General features: G+C 31.5%; 1 protein-coding gene across 1 annotated transcript; it reads right to left on the bottom strand.

The window, feature by feature from the left end:
• Positions 1-2,770: 2,770 nt before the first annotated feature.
• LOC121769231 lies at positions 2,771-6,318 on the bottom strand. Its single transcript, XM_042165969.1, has 7 exons — positions 5,963-6,318; positions 5,557-5,642; positions 4,994-5,140; positions 4,777-4,885; positions 3,597-3,720; positions 3,239-3,509; positions 2,771-3,152 (listed from the first exon to the last, which is right to left on the bottom strand). Exons 1-7 carry the CDS (start codon positions 6,087-6,089, stop codon positions 3,045-3,047), a joined length of 972 nt encoding a protein of 323 aa, XP_042021903.1. The 5' UTR covers positions 6,090-6,318; the 3' UTR covers positions 2,771-3,044.
• Positions 6,319-19,889: the final 13,571 nt, after the last annotated feature.

The following is a 19,889-nucleotide window of genomic DNA, read 5'->3' as shown; positions in this document are numbered from 1 at the left end:
GTATATAATTTTGCATTCAAAACATTATTATATTCTGCATTCAAAATAATTTTTTGCATTCTAAACATCATTATAATTTCTTTATTTATAATATTTTTAAAAATTACAATACATAAATTTGAAAAGTAAATTTAGACTCCAATTTTAGTATTATTGGTTATTACATGGAAACAAAATATCTGCGGTGCTGGGCCTACCCATGTCCTTTTATATTGCTGGGCCCATTAAATTCTTTATTTCGTTTTCACGGTCTATTCAACAATCAAAAGGTTGAGCTTCCTTTTAATTTATTCCAACCTAAAAATAAAATTTATCTCTTCTTTCTTCCATAAAAATATTCAACTTTTCTTATTTAGATCAACTATTCTCCCTGGATTATTGTTTTCTTTAAAGCACTCTAATTAAAACTCAAATTGCTTAATTCTTTTCTATATTACTTATTTATTTATTTATTTATTTTTCTATATTATTACAGCCGATTTCTGTGGTCATGCCCACCAAAACAGCAGTTTTCATGAGATTAATAATTTAAAGAGGGGTTTAACTTAGGCTAATGGTTCACTTTTTTGGATATATCTGAGACAAATCTAAATAAATTTTTTTAAATGACGATTTCTAAACCGGCGATTTTCCTCTATTTCTCATTTTGTAGTTATTTTTTAAAATCCTAACATTTTTTAATAAGATACGAGATCTTTTTTTGTTGGAAGGTTTGTTATTTCTAATAAGGGAGATGAATAAATTATGTAGAGTTGCTTTAAGCCCAAACTAATTAAATAGCTTTGGCTACACGTAATCTTTAGCCAATTAGACTTAGAAATTAGAATAGTGCATGAATTAATTTGATAATCTTTATGTGGTGTGATGGTTGGGCGAATTTTTGATGGTTGTAAATGCAGGTAATGAATATAGATCACGACACAAGGAATTACGTGGTTCGATTTACTGAAGTAAATCTACGTCCACGGGAAGAAAGGAGGGCAAGATTGTATTGCTTGATCTGGTTTACAGCTTACAAATACAGACTTGCTATATGTTATTTGATGTCTCGAGCCCCCCTTCTCCTATCTGATCTAAGTTCTATTTATACATTGAACTAAGATCGTGGCTTGCATCACCACTAACTAGGTCGTGGCTTACATCATCACTAATTAGGTCGTGGCTTACATCATCACTAATTAGATCGTGGATGTCGTGGAGGTCATGAGATCTTGCATGGGTCCACCACTAAATAGATCGTGTAGTGGAGGTCGTGGAGGTTCTGCATGAGTCCACTATCTCCCAGTTCGGTCGAATACTGAGACCGAACTGCTGAACTATTGCCGAGCAGCTTTTGCCGATCTGAGAGTAGAGCTTGATTGGTCGGCTTTTACCGAGCTGTAGGCTGGGGCCGAACTCTTTGGTAATGCCGAACTGATTGGTCGGCTTTTACCGAGCTGTAGGCTAGGGCCGAACTCTTTGGTAATGCCGAACTGATACTCTTCCTTGGTCTTTGGGCTGATGGGCCGTCACTGCTATTGGGCTTGTTTAGTACGTATCCCATCATGGTGTATTATAAGTACTTTCTCCATCCGTAAATAAAAAAACACCTTTTAATTTGACTATTTTTGGAAATGGAAAATGGACTGTGTTTGAGAAATTTGTGAGGAATGGCGCCGAAATGGTACAACTACTTTCAGCGCCTCCGCCTTTGCTGCTTGTACTCTTGCTTTTTTTTTTGCTCTTTTCCACCGATTTATTCTACTACTATTAACCTACAAAATTATTCGATAAATGTTTCGAAAAATAGATTTTTTTTCTTTATGGTAAATATAAAATTTAGGCTCCCAAAATGTGATTTTTTTTAAATTTAGTAATCCCGAGTTTGAAAAACTCGCTTTAAAGCCGATATTTAAGAACTTAGCTTTAGTCCGGGTTTTCCACTTAATGATACTAGTTTTTTTTCTTTTACCTTTAATAACTTATTTTACTTTTACATAATTATATAATTAAAATTGTTATTTTTAGCTATTATTCACTCAAAAAAATGTTGTTTTATTAAAAGTTAAATAAAATTTATTTTAGTTGAATGTTTTTTTCTAATAATTAAATCATTAGTATATTTTTTATTCTACTTTTATTATTAATTATGTAAATGAAAATTTATTTATTTTTACTAAAATTCACTAAAAAAAAGTAACATCATTTTCTAAAAAAAGTAACATCATTTTGTACTTTAAGGTATTTTTATTTATATGATTACTTTAAAATTAAATATAGCAAAATAATTAATAGAACAAGTTTGGCAGGCGCCTTCCTTTACCGCTTGTGCAAGCATAGCAATTCGTTTTTTTGCTCGGATATTAATTAAAGTTAAAGCTGAATTTCTCAAATTTAGAATTACCAAATGAAACTTGAAACAAAATCCTATTTTGGTAGCTTAAAGTACTATATACGCCTAAAAGAAAAAAAATCATTTGAAACACAATTAATTCAGTTGTGTTTCTACTATGTTTCTATCATGCATTAATTCTTGTGTCATCCTAAATGAACCTTTTTTTTAGAACAGATGGATTACTATGTTTCTACTTTATTAATCACGGACTTATAAAATTCAAGATTATAATGTAAAAAAGTGGAAGAACTTCTTTACTTCATACTATAATTTGCTAATTAATTGCACATGGTAGCACATGGGATGGGACAAAATTCCTACAATACAATATCTACATATTGCTTTATTTAATTGAAGTAGGAACTCCAATAATTAAAAAGAAAACAAAAAATATGATGAGAAGAAAATCAGTTATCGAATTCTTTAATTTCAGCAAATGAAATACTATTATACAGTTAATACAGTTAGTTTCTGCTCATCCCAGAACACGAGCACAGTTATAAATTCTTTGATTGCAGCAAATGAAAAATATATCAGTTAATATAGTTAGTGTTTCTCACCCCAGAATATGAACCCAGATTGAAACCACATCAACTGCTACATTCTTCGTAGGTGTAAAGACTTACATCAGACGCCGAAAATATACGTCTTATTGAACTCGTAAGGGTGTTTACAGAAGCCCGAGCGCCTTCAGCTGATTAACGTGCTCGGAGGGGAGAGACGGTGGCGACCAATCTCCACCGGTCATCTCATCGTCAACATCCTCAACGACGTATTCCTAATCGAAGCAATGTAGAAGCATGCTCAGTTGGGAAAACAACGAGGCTTGATGAAAAGATGGTAGACATGAGAGAGCTCACTCACCTTTGTTAGCATTCGTTTGGCGAGGATGTGGTAGTGCCGTTGCCATATCCTTTGCCCGACCATGGTGGCGACGAGGATAGTGTAGAATATGCCGATGATGGTGAATAAACCTAGCACTACAATGGCCACTACTAACAGTATTGGCAATCCGGCTTCACCAGCGCCTCCCAGCCAACCACATTCACTGGCCGCCCCAGCGCAGCTTTCGAAGCATGTGGTACAATCAGTCCACATGCAAAGAGTGCCGGGTAAATGGCAGTCAGCACATACACTGCATAAAATGGAAGACGATGACGAAAAAAGTTATATTAACGACCCATTCTATTACACAATACCTGCCTCAAAATAGATTACGTACCCTGGATGGCAACAAGAAACGCACAATTCTCGACAAGGCTGAGCAAGATCACTCCGCACTCTTCTGTCGTAACAAGTTATAAAGCAACCGGATAAGCCCAGCAAAGCGAAAAACAATAATGCCCCTGTCAAAAATAAAATGGGGTTGCTTAGACATATTAGCATCAACATCTATGCCTATGCAGTAACTGATAGGCCCTATGTCCTTCATTAAGAGTCATATTTTGCCATTTTCGTCCGTCCCTCATTAAGAGTCATATTTCACTTTTACCACATTTCACCAACTTATTACACTCACATTATATTATAAAACTAATAATATATAAGTTGAACCCATCTTCCACTAACTTATTCAACCAACTTTTCTTTTACATTTCTTAAAACCCGTGCCGAAACCTAATAGGACTCTTATTAGGAGACGGAAGGAGTAAACCACAGTTAAAGGATAGATATGCTCCAAATAAGTGCGTGCTGATGTATGCAAATGTCCCAATTAGTGCAACAATAAAACATGCATTCATTGTTGTATGAAATGAAACCATAGGTTTTACATCGAACATAAATGTGATCAACAGGTCTGAAAGCCAACAATTGAAAAACAAGTAGCACTGGATGATAATTTAAACAGCTAGTTGTCGAATGACGCAACCAACAACTCTCAACAGTCCATTCTTGCAAATGTCATTAAAACTAATGAAAATTTTTCCCATAAGACTGACTTTTGACTGAAATTAGAAAGACGAATTAAGAACTCACAACTCAGATTATTAGGAAGAGTTTCTCATTCATTAACAAAACTACTCAACTACTCCTATACAGATATATTAAACTAAAAATTTTATAGGATTTATAATACAAATTTTACCAGAAATGTAACTAAAAATCTTAAGATATGTAGATAAATGCAAATATACTTCATTAAAGTAATCAAAAGCATATAAGATTTGCAGCATTTCATTTGAGGTACTTCCTCCAATTCACAGCAATCTTGTCTTACAATAAACATAAATGTGTCTATAATTCAAACATAGGCTATATATAGTTCAACCATGCAATTAGGTATCTTTAAAGAATATAATCTAATGACTTTGTGGAGGAAATTTGTTCAATTATAAAAGCACCAACAAATTAGATATAATAAACAATTATTTCATGACCATTGTGGACAAGAAATATTTTACCACATATGTAGTAGAAACTCAGTTCACTGTCGAAACCCCAGATGTGACGAAGCCAAAATTTCTGATAACGATCTATAAGATACATTGAATATGCCAACAGGCCAATAACCTGTAGCAAGTAGCATGACTGTCATGATTGGGCTTTATAAGTCTTAAACACACCCATCCTTACACACTCACAGTAAAAAACTTTAGACGCATATAGTCAAAGACCTACCAGTTGCACAGAGAAAAAGATAAACAAAATATCTCTAGTGACAAAAAATCGAAACTTCAATGTCCGCCATTTTCTATCAGCAACACCGTGAACTCTTATATAATACGGAGCCTTGCAAGTCGTGCAATGAGCAAAGGCAAAACCTTCCTGCAGGACAAAGGAAATGTATTAACACCCTCCTACTCAAACACAAACTTCGAGGGTTCACACGACACAGGTTGGTTGAAACAGAAACCTCAAGAACTAAAGAACCGCAAGAACAACGATAAATTCACCACAGGAAATATTATAAACCAGCAGAGAATAACTGTGAAGCCCTAAAATTCAGAACCTCGATATCTTGGCATTTCATCTTCAAAACAGAGCAATAATTTCTCGTAGAAACATTTCCACCCAAAAATCGAAAAGAAAATGATAGAACTGCTGCATCAAAATAAGAAAGAAACTGAAATTTGCCGGAGAATCAACAGAAAATGCAGCAAAGCCACATTGCACAAGCAACTCCAATCATAATGAAAATTTCAAACACAATTTATATCTAGAACTAAGAAAACAGATTTTACCTTCACGGCACGCCAATGATCGAGGCATTCCCGGTGAACGTACTTTGATGTGCCTTTGCACTTGCAAGGAGCAATAAAATCCCTACCTGATCACAACAAGAGTTGAGAGAGTCTCAAACCTTTTTATTAGGCACAATTCAACTAGATCAGCTAATATATAATGATGCCCAAATTTGTAACTACATTTCACTTATCAATTACACAAGCTTTTCTGGAAAACCTCACAGCTAGAACGCAATCAAATTCGCAGCAAATTGCAGGCCAGTTTAAGGAAAACACACACACACACACACACAAAGACAAGATGAATTTCATGAATGATTCAAAGCAAGACGACTTTTTTCCACTGTAAAAAGAACCAGCAGGTAGAAATTGAGTGAAAAATTAGGGCTTTTGACCAATTTACCGTCAGTTTCAAGGCAAATTCGGCACTGAATTTGCTCATCGGGGCCGGCCTCAAGGTCAATCTCAGAGGGGGTGGCGATCAGCGGCGGTGCGATCAGCGGTAAGGAATCCGATTGCTTGCCGCTCATCTTTAACACAATTTTCGACGGTAGAATTCAGCAATTCGAATGAAATTTCACAAGGAGTCACCCAAAAAAAACCCTTTTGAAATTCGCATGCGATTGTACGGCAATTAGGTTCCTCAGCACAAAAAAGGTCAGAGCATGAACTGAAGATTGACGAAGACGGCTAAGAGGTTTCAGAATTCAATCGCGAGTGAGGTGCAGTTTAAGATGAATCGAATAAATCAAAAAAATAATTACAAGTGGAGTATAAACCTATATCTGATTAAAATATGGACTGTCTGTACTAATAAAAAGAAAATTTTAGGATTATTATAAAAATTTATTTCATAACGAAATATGTTAAAATTTGAAAGGTAAATATTGGACATCATTATTATCCAATAATAAAATACAGAGAAGTTGGCTTTTTGAAGAATTTCTCTATAATCTAATTTATTATGCTATTAATAAAATATTTTAAGAATTTGTCAATTGTTTATTTCATGCTATTAATAAAATATTACTTCTTCCATCCTAAAAAAAATAGACCAGTTTACCATTTTGGACCGTCCTCCAAAATTAGACATAGTCTAAATATGAAAATTTTTAACCAAGTACAAATCACTAATAATGCAGACCTCTCAATCCACTAACACTATTTCCACTACATTTTCTCTCCCTCTTTCTTATTTTTTTATCTCTTTTTACTTTACTAAATATACATTAAAACTCATGTCATATACAAGTTTGTATATTTTTTGAGGGATAGAGGGAGTATAAAATTTTGTTTATCGACATAAATTTTATTTAAGTTTTGATTATATTTATAGTTAAAATAGTAAAATAATATTATTTAAAACCGTAATAATGATAAAAAGGTCTCTATATATAATGAATTCAAAATGAAAATATTTTAAAATTCTAAAGTCTTAATACACTATACTAACCAATTAAATTATATTTTTCATCTCAAAGTAATTGAGTTGTATTCCTTTCATTTTTTTAGGCTGTACAAAGATAGTTGAGCCATTTCTTATTTTAGCAAAAAAATTATGTTCCTTTTTACTTTACTTTTTCTTTTTCTTTTTCTTTCATACCTGTGATATGCTTGATTTTTGCATGAGTTTAGAGACAAGATTTGATTGTAATTATTCATATTTGGCCAAAAATCGACGTGATTATATCTTGTTTGTGTGAGATGTGCAGAAAATGAGCTTAAATAGGTTGAAAATGGGATGAGAAAATGTACAGGATGAAATGAGGTAAAGAAGAGTCCCGAAGTGTACTCTCACTCAACGACTAGCTGGGAGCACCGAAGTCCCGAGATCAGCCAGCGACTCGCTGTGTACATTGTTGGAACGTCCACTGACTTATTCTTCCTAAAGTATAAAAAGGCAATGTACACACGTTTCAATGCAACTTTTCGGCTCCCAAAATACCAAAAAATAAGATGAGAGCTATTACTTGATCATCAAGACTAAGATTTCACATCGTTCAACTCATATCTTGGATAATTAGTAATACATTACTCTTCATATTTCTCTTATTTTTGATGGATTACTCTTCCACTTTTTATTAACACTAAACAAACCTGCAAATATACAAGGTAGATCTAGTATAGTTAAAGGTCAGTACCAAATATCGAACACAAGGAAAACGATCACGGATCGACTATCAATTACTAAGCTTCTTCAACTATTTGGAAACACGGTTGGTTTTGGTTTTAAGACCTAAAAACTTGAAAATTAAAGAAAACAAATAAAACAATCGCAGATAAAACACAAAGATAAAACAAATGAGAAAAGAGAATTCCAGGGATGTGCTTTGACAGTTATGGTTTATACAAGTTCCAACTACAACACTCAAGCACAATGTTCAAAGCATTACTAGAACGAGTCACATAAGTATTGTCCATGCGGCACAAAGTAGATCACACACTAGGGTCGTCAATCTTAGATTAGCAACTCCCAAACGCATATAAGACTCCTATTATTTTCAATCTCAATTAAAAGTACCGTTTTAAGGGGGGATTAATTCCAGTGTTAACTAAGTTATTCTAACATGCAAATCCTCTTTCGATTACTTTGCAAGCCAATAAATCATCATAAGAATGTGTCACGCAAACATAAAGCATTATCCAATACTTAGAATAAAGCAAGCAATGAACAAAACGAATATTAAATAAATAGGAACTCTATAAACAAAACTCGTTACCAACACATCCCTAGAATTCTATGAATTTAGCTACTCATTGACAAATATACTAAACCCATAGTGTAGGGAAAACATAGAAAACATAAGAATTAAAATAATAGAACCCAAATGTTGTATCTCGTAGCCTTGATCTTCTTTTGCTTCCAAGCTTCAAAAACCCTCAAGCATGGTGATGGTGGAACTCTCAAAAGTAATTCTCTGGTGTAGAATGCAGCAAAATGTTCCTTTGATGAAGCTTTAGGGGGTATTTATAGCCTCCAAGTCGTGTATAATGATATGACAATTCTTCAGCATAGTACGGTAAGTCTTGGAGAGAAAGTAGGGCAAATTTCATGCGCCACGTTTTCCCAGTGGGCCGCTGGAAAAAGTCTAGCGGTAGCAGACCAACATTATGTAGCTTCTGGACTCTGATGAGCGGTCGCTGGTCGCGGGCCGCTGCATGGACAACTGTCGACGGGCGCCAACGGCCGCTGAGTGAGGTCTAGCGGACCGCTGGCTGGCTCGAATGCTCCAGACTTCCAACTTCGACCTTTTCTATCTTTTCAGGCTCTATTTTGCACATTTCTCACAAAACACGTAAATACCAAAATAGACAAACTATGCAAATAATGGCCATGTAATGCACCATTGACACTCAAAACGGACCACATAATGGCCTTAAAACAATGCAAAATTCGAGCGTATCAATTACTTTTGTGTTTCTGTTTTGAACCTGAGTAGCTAAACCTCTTTTGTAGAATTTTTGGTGAAGACTATTATCATGAACATGTTTTGATTTATTGAATTGAACTTTTTTCCTAACTCTTGTGATTATCTTGATTGGTCTTGTATTTTTATTGTTCTTTTGTCTGACCAACATTAGAACTTTGATCGTTAGCTAAATTAATTAAGATATAATTAGCTTTTCGTGGCTGAGGGAACAAACAACAATTAGATTATTTGCACTTGACAGAAGAGATGCCTTAGTGAGGGCTTGAGTCTGAAGAGCTATATGAGTTAGATTTGAAGTATTGAAAGAAGACTTTGATATTAGAATTTAATCAACTGGGTAGGTGCACTCGAGAGATAGCTTATTCTATTGTAACAATTTTCGTAATAATCACCGAGACACATAAAGGTAAAGGGTATGTGAGATTAATCATTATTGGGTTGTAATAGTTGGATTTTAAAATTCTACAATTTTTTTTTTCATATTTTCTAAACAAAAAAAAATTCTTTTCGTTTGCTTTAGATAATTAGCAGTTACGATCTAGTAAACACCCAACATTTTAGTAGTCTGGACAGTGAAGGATAATAATTTGAAGCACTCAATTAGATAATTAATCTATGTGGATACACACCTGCAGAATAATACTTTAATAAAATAAAAGTGAGCTAATTTTATTTATTATTTGGTAATCCTTTATTAAAAAATTAATACACTACAAGAAAAAATGTCTAATGACCCTTTTTTTATTAGATTAGAGACGTTTTTTTATATTTCTAAATAAACTACCGAAGCTTTTAAAATGTGTCCTTATTATGGGTGTGTCAAATACAATTAAGGACGCTTTTAAATAGCGTCGGTGAATTGTTTATATATATAATTTTATATAAGAAAAACAATAATTATAATAAATACTTATAATTTATATATATAATTTTATTTGTATATTGTAAATCAAATTTATTGTGTCATACACTTAAATTGTTGTTACGCGCATTTATAAATATAACCATTTGTATAATAAAATCAAAGCTCATATGTGTAAGTGTAACTGTATTGGCGATAGTTTTTTATAGTGTATCATTACCAGTGTCTGTTAATTATTTTTCAATTGTTATAATATAGTAATATACTTATTATTGATGAAATTTATTAATTTTGAAATTTTTAATGTATGTACTTAAATATATAAAAATGAGTTTGAATTAGTAAAATTTAAGGTGTAAGAGATTTATAAATTAGTAAGCGAATTATATATCCAAGCACAGACTATTAATGCTAACAACTAATGTCCGACCATTGTCATACTCACAATATACTTTAGAAGACAACGTCTGAGATATGATTTAGAGATGATTATTTGCACCTTTTCAAATCTCAATCACAATGTCCTAACTTAATATATCAAATTAAATTCATTTTTATTTGGTTCTGTCATGAATTATCGGGTTTGACCAATAATATCTAATTAGATGAAACTATTTGATTTTATTAAGAATTTTATAATCTCAGAAAATAATGGGTTTCATCCATTTAACTGAATTTTCAGTTTTACTTAATCATCCTCTGCATTACTCATTAGTACCCTCTACGTTAAATAAGGGACAAATAATGATTATTATTTCCTTAATATAAAAATTATTGAAATAAATTAAAAAATACTTACAAAATAATTGATTTTTAGAAACTTAATGAAAAAAAAGAAACACGTTAAAGGAAAAATGTAACACAAAATATTCACATAATGATTTATTTTTGAATACTTAATGAAAAAGAAAACAAACTAAGTAAAATAACACAAAAAAATTAATGATAGCCTAAAAGAAAAATGCTTCATCATTATTACTACATTAGTTTGTTTAGTATAATGTTCCAATTTCAATAAGGTAAAAAGGCATACTCTTTTTTTATTTTTTATTCATATATTTAGATAAATGATTGAGTAATTTGTTTTTTAAAGTTAAAAGAAAATAAAAAACAAGAATAAAAAAATTAACCTGAAATATAAATGTAAATGAAATTATATTTGAAAAGGTATATAGTCCTCTATTGAGTTATTAACTTAATTTGCAAACAAGTATAGTAATTTAATTTCATAGTATGTTAATTAATTAATACCAGAATTAATTCATACAAATTCTACTTAATAGGAGTAATTTTTAGTTAAAATAATAATGGTATAAATATCCAAAATTAGGTAATAAGGATAAATTATGTATGAAATTGTAGCACTAAAATTATAACCGATTCAAAGAATCAATTCGATCCAATTCTAAATTGAAGGGTATTATGTTAATACATAATTTTATGAAAATTTATTTTATCTTTCATAATATAATCGATTTTATAAAATTATCGCCAATCGGGTGTTGTTTAATTAGAAATGGAGATATATATGGACTGGATGAACTATTATTTATGTACATAATTTATATATTAAATACATACGTGTTAAAAAAACTGGGAATATAATGATTTCAAATCTGAACTGCATTAATAAAGTATAATCATAGAAAATATAAGTATCATATACATTCAAATTATGCATTAAAATGTAGATCCAAGAGACAACTCAGGTTAAATATTCTGATATTTATATTATCATCATAACAATATCTAATTTGGCACTAAACAAACACAAACAAGATATTTTTTTCCAGGAACAAGTGGAACACATTTTCCTCCATATTTTGGATATCCTGTTTTAACACAATGCTCGTTGCAATCTAGATACTTTGAGCATGGTCCTTGAAGAATCTTTGTTACTTTATCACGTGTCTCTAAAAATTTAAAAAAAAATAATAAATAAAACAACTCAGTCAATTGTTCAGACTTGTTTATGTAAAAATAATTAATCAAAAAAAAAATATAAGACCAATATATAAATTCCCTTACCTGCGGACACAGAACCTAAAAGCAAAGACATGCAAATTAGTCCAACATAAATAGCCATCATGATGGTAGCAACTCTTTTTGACTCCATTTTCTAGAAATTTGATTTTGAAATTGGTAGAGAAAATTTGTTTGAAATTGATATAGAACTTATGCTACTGGCTTCACCTTTTATAGCAATTTTCGGGTATAATTTTTGACATGATTGTCACAATAAAATACAATTTATTGTAATAATAGACATATATCTCAAATCTAATTTGCCACGCCTAATCCGCCTACCACATTTTAGAAATGAAATCACATTTTATGTCTCATAGCTTTTATGTTTTAATATAGGTATTATAAAAAAGAAAATGATTTTTTGACATTATAAATTGTTGGCATAATGTTTTTATGTCGGAGTATCCTATTTACGAACATTAAAGTCAGTATTAAAATCAATGTGCAAACTCTACATAAAATTTGATTTTGTAGAAACAAATACAAAAAAATAGAACAATGAATCTCACCACTAGAATAGGAAGGAGTTTTGCAAAAATATCGTAACAAATTTTATTAATGAATAAAGTAACATTTCTATACTATTTCCTGTTCATAAAAATAATAAACAAGTAATTGCTCAAAGCATCAACATTCACAATCCACTATCATTACTTTCACTACTTTTTCTACAAATTTACTCCCTCATTTCAGCACGAGATTTTATGTAGTGTTGTTTTGTGAGTTACTGAGGAGAGAATAAAGTAAGAGAGATTAAAAAGTAGAGATGATATTGTTTCCATTTTAAGAAACGTTTCATTTTTAATACGACAGAGGGAGTATTTTACTTTACCCTTGTTTTCTCCTATTCGGTCTTACTTTACCAATTTTACATTAAAACACGTTCTGTTTCTAAAGTTCTTATTTTTAGAAAATGGAGGGAATAGTTTATTTAAAAAATAAACTAAAAATGTAATAACTATTTGAGGGAACATCTTTTTAGGTCCATGAACTTTGCCAAAGTATCATTTTAGGTCCCGTGAACTTTGAAAATATCATTTTAGGTCCGTCAACTACAAGTTAATATCATTTAAGGTATTTTGAACTTTTTCTGGACGAAAATACCCTTAGGTCATGTTTGGTTGTCAGGATTCTGTCAGGGAAAGTAATCTGATTTCTTAAATTTTAAATTCCTGTGTTTGTTTCCGTTTTTAATCAAACTGGGAAAGTAATCAAAATCCTGAAACAAGGAAAGTTAGTACAACTTTCCAGGATTCTGAATCCTAACTTTTCTTAGGTATTCTTTTTCCCAGTTTTAGGATTCTTACCTATTTAATGCAATATAGTACAGTTTATTATTATTATTATTATTATTATTATTATTATTATTATTATTATTATTATTATTATTATTATTATTATTGTTAATATTTATTACATTGTTTTAAAAATAATTTAAAAGTATAAACCATACTTAATTTCAGGATAATAAATAACTATAATTCAAATTTTCATAATTATAACTATATTATTAATATTTATTTTTATTTTTATTATCATAATAATAATAATTTATTAAATAATTAAATATAATTAAAATTATATAATAATATAATAATTATTAATTTAAAAATTAGTAATTAACAATAAAATTGTAGTGAAATTTTAAATTATAAAATTTATTCAAATAAAAATTAAGTAAATATAATGATAATAATAATAAAAATCTTATTTATTATATTATTATTATATATTATGATGTATAATCCATATTTAAACTATCCATCATAATAATAAATAAAATAATATAATTATTATCATTTGTAATTAATAATTTATTAAATAATATGTATTATTATTTTTATAAATAAAAAATGATAAGTATATTTTTAGTGTAGTGTTTAAATCAAATATATACATTCAAATCTTGATATTTTCCAAACACGGGAAAGTAAAGTTATTAGAAATCATATTCCCGGGATTCATTTTCCCAGGAATCATTTTCCTTGCCAACTTTACTTTCCCGCCAACCAAACATGGCCTTAAGGTCGTCAAAGGACAATTTGGACAATTCTTTCGCCACTCATCTTGCGTCAAAGACCTAGAGTCCAACAAATTTTTTTTACTACTATTTGATTCAATTACCATCCAAATTGAATTTAAATATAATTAAAATTTGCCTTAAAAAATATGTGCTAATTTTTCAATTATTAGATAACCAATTATTTAGGGATAGTGAATTGAGACTTGATACTTTATTTTATTTTTTCAATCTAAACTGCATTTTAAGAACTTACTATAGATGATTTGTGAATTATATTTAGTTTATTTATTTTGGAACTAGATAGCTATATTAATTTGGATTGTCATTTGGAGTATTATTTATATTGATTTGTGAATTATATTTTGTTTATTTATTTTAGAATTAGATAACTATATTAATTTGGATTGTCATTTGGAGTATTATTTATATGAATTTCAGAATGGAGATCAATTACCATCCAAATTGAATTTAAATATAAAAATATGCCGTCAAGATGAGTGGAGAAAGAATTGTCCAAGTTGTCCTTTGAAGGTCTTAAGGGCATTTTCGTCCGAAAAAAGTTCAAAATACCTCAAATGATATTAACTTGTAGTTGATGGACCTAAAATGATATTTTCAAAGTTCACCTACTTAAAATGATACTTTAGCAAAGTTCGTGGACCTAAAAAGATGTTTCCTCTAACTATTTTTATTAATAAAATAATACTCCCTCCATCCCAAGGTAGTTGAGTTGTATTTATTTTTTGTTTATCCCAAAGTTGTTGAGTCATTTCTTTTTTTGGTTAAAACCTTATTCCCTCTTACTTTACTCTCTCTTCATCTCTCTTACTTTTAGACCTGTCAAATTGGGTACCCGCAGATACCCGATCCAAAAATTTCGGCTACCTGATGCCGAATTTCCCAAAAAACTGTTACCCGATTCCCGATTCGAAACTGATTTCGGGTATCCGAATATCTGAATCGGGTATCTGTTAGAGTTTGTATACTAGAAATCACATTTCGAGTGATTGAATAATGTAAAAACTCTTATTTTATTTTCCAATGAATAAAACAGATTATTTTTATCGTAATGTTATTATATTTTACATTTAATGGTTGTTTTATTACATATTTGAATGTATAAGATTGTTAACAAAGTCTAAGTCTTTGTTTTAGTAGACGGTTGTGGGCGACGTCCACTTTAAGGTAACGCGGTCAGTTTTGAACAAAGAGAAAGAAGAATTTCACAACCCAGATAGGCCTAGACTACCTATCGAGAAAGGTTGCAATGTTAGTCCACATATTTCTAAGCCTTACTAAAATAAGATGACATTGGTGTGATATAGCACTGAACGGATCTAACAGCGAGACATGTCTTTATGCTATCTACTGAAAGACGAGGTCTTGATAAATATTTATTTCTTAATCAATACAGTATTGATTATGCACTGCTTTGACTTATCAAATGGTGCAGGTTTTTCGCAACCCAATAATCCTGATATATTGGGTAGTGGTGATTAATATCTAACGATGCTAGGATTGTCATTATACTGAAACGTGCGAAGAATTGGTAAAGGTAAGAAAGAGGAAAAGAAAAATGAGTAATGTAAGAAAGAGGAAGAGAAAAAGTAGTGAAAGTAGAATTAGTGGATTGTGGGGTTTATGTCCTAAAATAGAAAGATTCTAAAGTTTCTATTTTTAAGGAACGACTAAAAATGGAAATAATTGCTATTTTTAAAAAACGGAGGGAGTATTTCTTAAAATCCGTGGATACATTGAATGTGATTCTTCTTATGAGACGGAGGAATATTACATAAATTTTTGTATGACTAACATTAAAATTTTGTGGGACGGAGAGATTATTACTTAAACTTTTGTATGACTAGCATATAAATTTTGTATCGAATCATATCTGACAATTAAATAGAGGTCGATTGGTCAAGTAATCCGGCATTTTGGATTCGAAGGTGAAAATTCGCCATATATTTATCACCTTTGATCAACACGAGGTTATTTAATTGATTTTTACTTCCTTTTTTAGCAATAAATTTATACTACGCTTAAAATACGGAGTAATAAATTTTGAGTAAATTCGAGTAATCAAAAGCTCATTTATTTATACAGTAGTATTAAATTAAAAAATCCTATGCAAATATACACAGTTTTTTAGTCGATGTATTGAAATTCATATAAAATTTAAATCTTTCTACATTTTATCAAACTAGTGTTACCACCCGTGCTATGCACTGGACAAAAATTTTCAAATAATGAAATATATTTACAGCTAAATAGATTAAAATAAAGAATATAGACCATAACATAACTTGATATTTTGGCTAAATGTATTTTTAGTATAGGAAAAAGATAATATATACGTATAAAAAGTAAATTATCACTTAAAATAAGTGATAACATTTTATCACTTAAAATTTAATTAGTTAATAAGAAAGAATTTAATTTTAAATATATATTATACAAAATCTAATAAATAAAAAGTTCGATTAAAACCTATCTTAAAACAAAATAATACATTCCAACACCAAAATTAAAACTCTATTTAGGATGCATAGTCAAATGCTAAATGCTTATTATTGAAGATACGCAAAATAATTATTTTACCATGCCCACATCATTGACATAAATTATCTACAATTACAAAGTAACTGCGTCGTGTCTAGGGGTGTGCATTCGGGTTTCGGTTCGGTTTTTTGTCAAAACCGAAAAACCGAATTTAGTTCAAAATCCAAACCGAACCGAACCCGAAAAACCGAAAAACCGAAACCGAAAAACCGAAAACCGAACTTAAAAAACCGAAAAACCCGAACAAAACCGAAAAAACCGAAAAACCCGAAAAAATAAATATAATATTAATATATATATATATGTGTGTGTAATTTATTTTATTTTATATATACTAATAGAATATTTATATACAATATAAAATTAATAATACATATAATATATAATATAGTAGAATTTATTAAAGAATATACTATATATTATAATAATATAATATATTAAATTAATAGAATATATATATAATTTGGTTATTCGGTTTTTTCTGTTTTTTTCTTCGCCCGAACCGAACCAAACCGAAAAACTGAATTTTTTGTATTTTCAAAACCGAACCGAACCGAAAAACCGAAATAACCGAACCGAATTTCAAAATTTCGGCTTGGTTCGGTTCGGATATTCGGTTTCCGGTTTTTTTGCTCACCCCTAGTCGTGTCTAAATTATCTCATGTTGTTTCATTTATATTTTATGAGAATTGAGACACATCATACTTGGAGATATACATTCTCAAACTATAGAAATTTAAATACATCTCATTTTTTGCCCGAGAGACGAGAGTAAATAAAATCTAATTTTACATGACGCATGATCGATATTAAAATCTTATCACAATAATCGGTGATTAAATAAAATATTTCATCCAATTACGATATACCTCTTAGTAATCGAACATAATTGATGTATTTAGCAATCTTTCATCTTTTATAGAAATGACACCTAAATTCCATCTCTTCAAAAACATACCTATTACGAATTACGTTATTAAAATTAAGTATGATTAAATTTATAAATTGCATTGCTAGAATATTAAATAAACATCCCAACAGTATTTCTATTTTTTTTAAATGAAATTAGTTTATTTCGGTTCATTCCAAATTTTCAATGCCTTTTTACTAAGTATTTTATGTTTATATTTAGTTATGGGTCTCACTCAATCAAAAGAATCAATTTATGATTCTTAAATTTATTACGCTAATACAACAAATTAGAATTAAGTATGTATTTAACGACATATATAGAATTAAGTATTTATTTAATGACATATCTAGAGTAATAATACTATATAAATTGTTTGATAAATCCCCTTAATACCTAACACCATATAATTATTGCATACAATTACAAATATATACATTGTTTCACGTAGCCATAGTTGTATAGACGTAACATAACAAATTAATATTAAAAAAATCTACTAATACAAACAATTTTGATTCCTTATTTGAATTTTGGGCCATCAATTATAAACCACTCTAAACTGAATTAATCCCACTCAATATGAATAGACAACATTAAGCTAATTTAGGTTTTACTAACTTTCTGAAGTGAAAAAAAGGAAAAAAAGAAGTGAAACCCCTCAATTGTCTTCTTCCTTCACTTTAATCTTAGCCTTACCCTCTCATTCTTGGCGAGCTTAGCCACCAACCACCACACGTCTCGCTTGCCACCATCTATCAGCGCCGCCACGACCACCGCCCGTCCCGCCGCTCCAACCCTCGTTCCGCAGTGCCCCGCTGTTGCACGCATGAATTTTCCATGAATGTATCATGCATGCAATGGGCACAACCTTGCGATAGTGAGGAAGTGCGTTATCATACGTATTCAATAAAGAAGACGTGGAGTAATAAGGCACATGAAGGCACATGATGTTATCCCATTCAGCTTCGCTTAGGTGGAGGTCGACGTGGAAGAATGCAAAACGCGTGAGGAGTGAAGAGTATTTATAGAAGAGGCCACCACCTTTATCAAGCATGTTGAGAGTGTGATTGCTCATGAGCATTGGGTCGTGGATCCATTGCATCTATCTTACTTTCGTATCAATTATTCTTGTATTTCCTCTTTTCTCGTTAATTGCTTGTTGGTTGCCTCGGAGTTCCATTAATATAGTTCCTATTCATTTATTATCCATTATAGTGTGTGATTGCTTGCTATTTACGTTGGGTTTTATGTGATATCGATCAAAATCGGGAGATCTCGAGCTAAGATCATATCAAGTGGTATCCAGAGCCCTCGATTCCGGGTAGGATTGGTGACGCGAGGTTTAGAAATGGAAAAAAAGGTGGTTGAATTGGTGGAGAATCGGGTGAGTGAAATTTTGGATCAATTCGCGGTTAAGCATGGGGAGAAAATGCAGGAGATGATGCAGGCGATTACTGCGATTAGTTTGTAGAATCAACAAAATTAGCTGAAATTGGAGAAAGGGGAAGGATCTAGTGGTGGTGCAGCTGCAATTCATGGTGGATCTGTGAGTTCAGGTGAGGAGAAGGAAGAATGGGGTTGATCCACACGTTATGAGTTTCCCAAGTTTGATGGAGATGGGTTTGAAGGATGGGTAATGTGTGCGGAGTATTTTTTTGAGGTAGCAAAGGTGCCGGAGAGAAATCGGGTGAAGTTAGCGGCAATCCATCTTGATGGGAAAGCACTGCAATGGCATAAGGACTTTGCAGGCTTGCATGGTGATGTCGCATATGCTGATTGGGGATGTTACATCTCGGCATTGTCCGCTCATTTTGGAGCGCATGCTTTTGAAGATCCGTTGGCTGATCTGAGGAATCTGAGGCAAGTGGGCACATTGCAGCAATACATGGACGAGTTTGATGAGTTATATCCACGAGCAGAGATTAAAGAAGGTCAGGCACTCAGTTTTTTCTTGTCAGGATTGGTGGATGAGCTGCAGATGCCAGTTCGTATGTTCAAGCCAAAGAGTATGGGAGATGCTTACTCCTTAGCTAAACTCCAAGAGCTCACGGTGAAGGCCTTAGGAGGGAAAGTCAGGGGAATACAGAGTGGGGGATCATCATCTGGGAGCCATTATTCGAGTAGTAAACCGCTAGCTGTGACAGCAACAAGTTACAAACAATCGGGTGCGGCTGGAGGTTGGAATAATGTGAGTAATAGAGAGGGCAATCGTAGTGGGAATCAGAGCAAGTACCAATCTCTCACCGAAAGAACTAGATGAAAAAAGGGTGAAGAAAGAGTGTTTTTGGTGTACAGAGAAGTTCACCCCGAACCACCATTGTGCTAAGAGGAAATCGTTTGTAATCCAAATGCTGGAGCACATAATGCAGGAGGAGGAAGAAAGGGAAGAGCCAGAGGTGAAGGGTGATGAGGAAGATAATGGAATTGATCTCCAGCTTTCTCTACATGCAGTATGGGGAAGAGAGGGCCCCCAGATCATGAGAGTAAGATGAGTATGCCAGAGAAAACCCTTGA

This window comes from Salvia splendens, chromosome 15 (genome assembly GCF_004379255.2).
Source record: "Salvia splendens isolate huo1 chromosome 15, SspV2, whole genome shotgun sequence".
Lineage (NCBI taxonomy): Eukaryota > Viridiplantae > Streptophyta > Magnoliopsida > Lamiales > Lamiaceae > Salvia > Salvia splendens.
The sequence above is the reverse complement of the archived record's forward strand: the minus strand, read 5'-3'. Positions and strand labels throughout refer to the sequence as shown.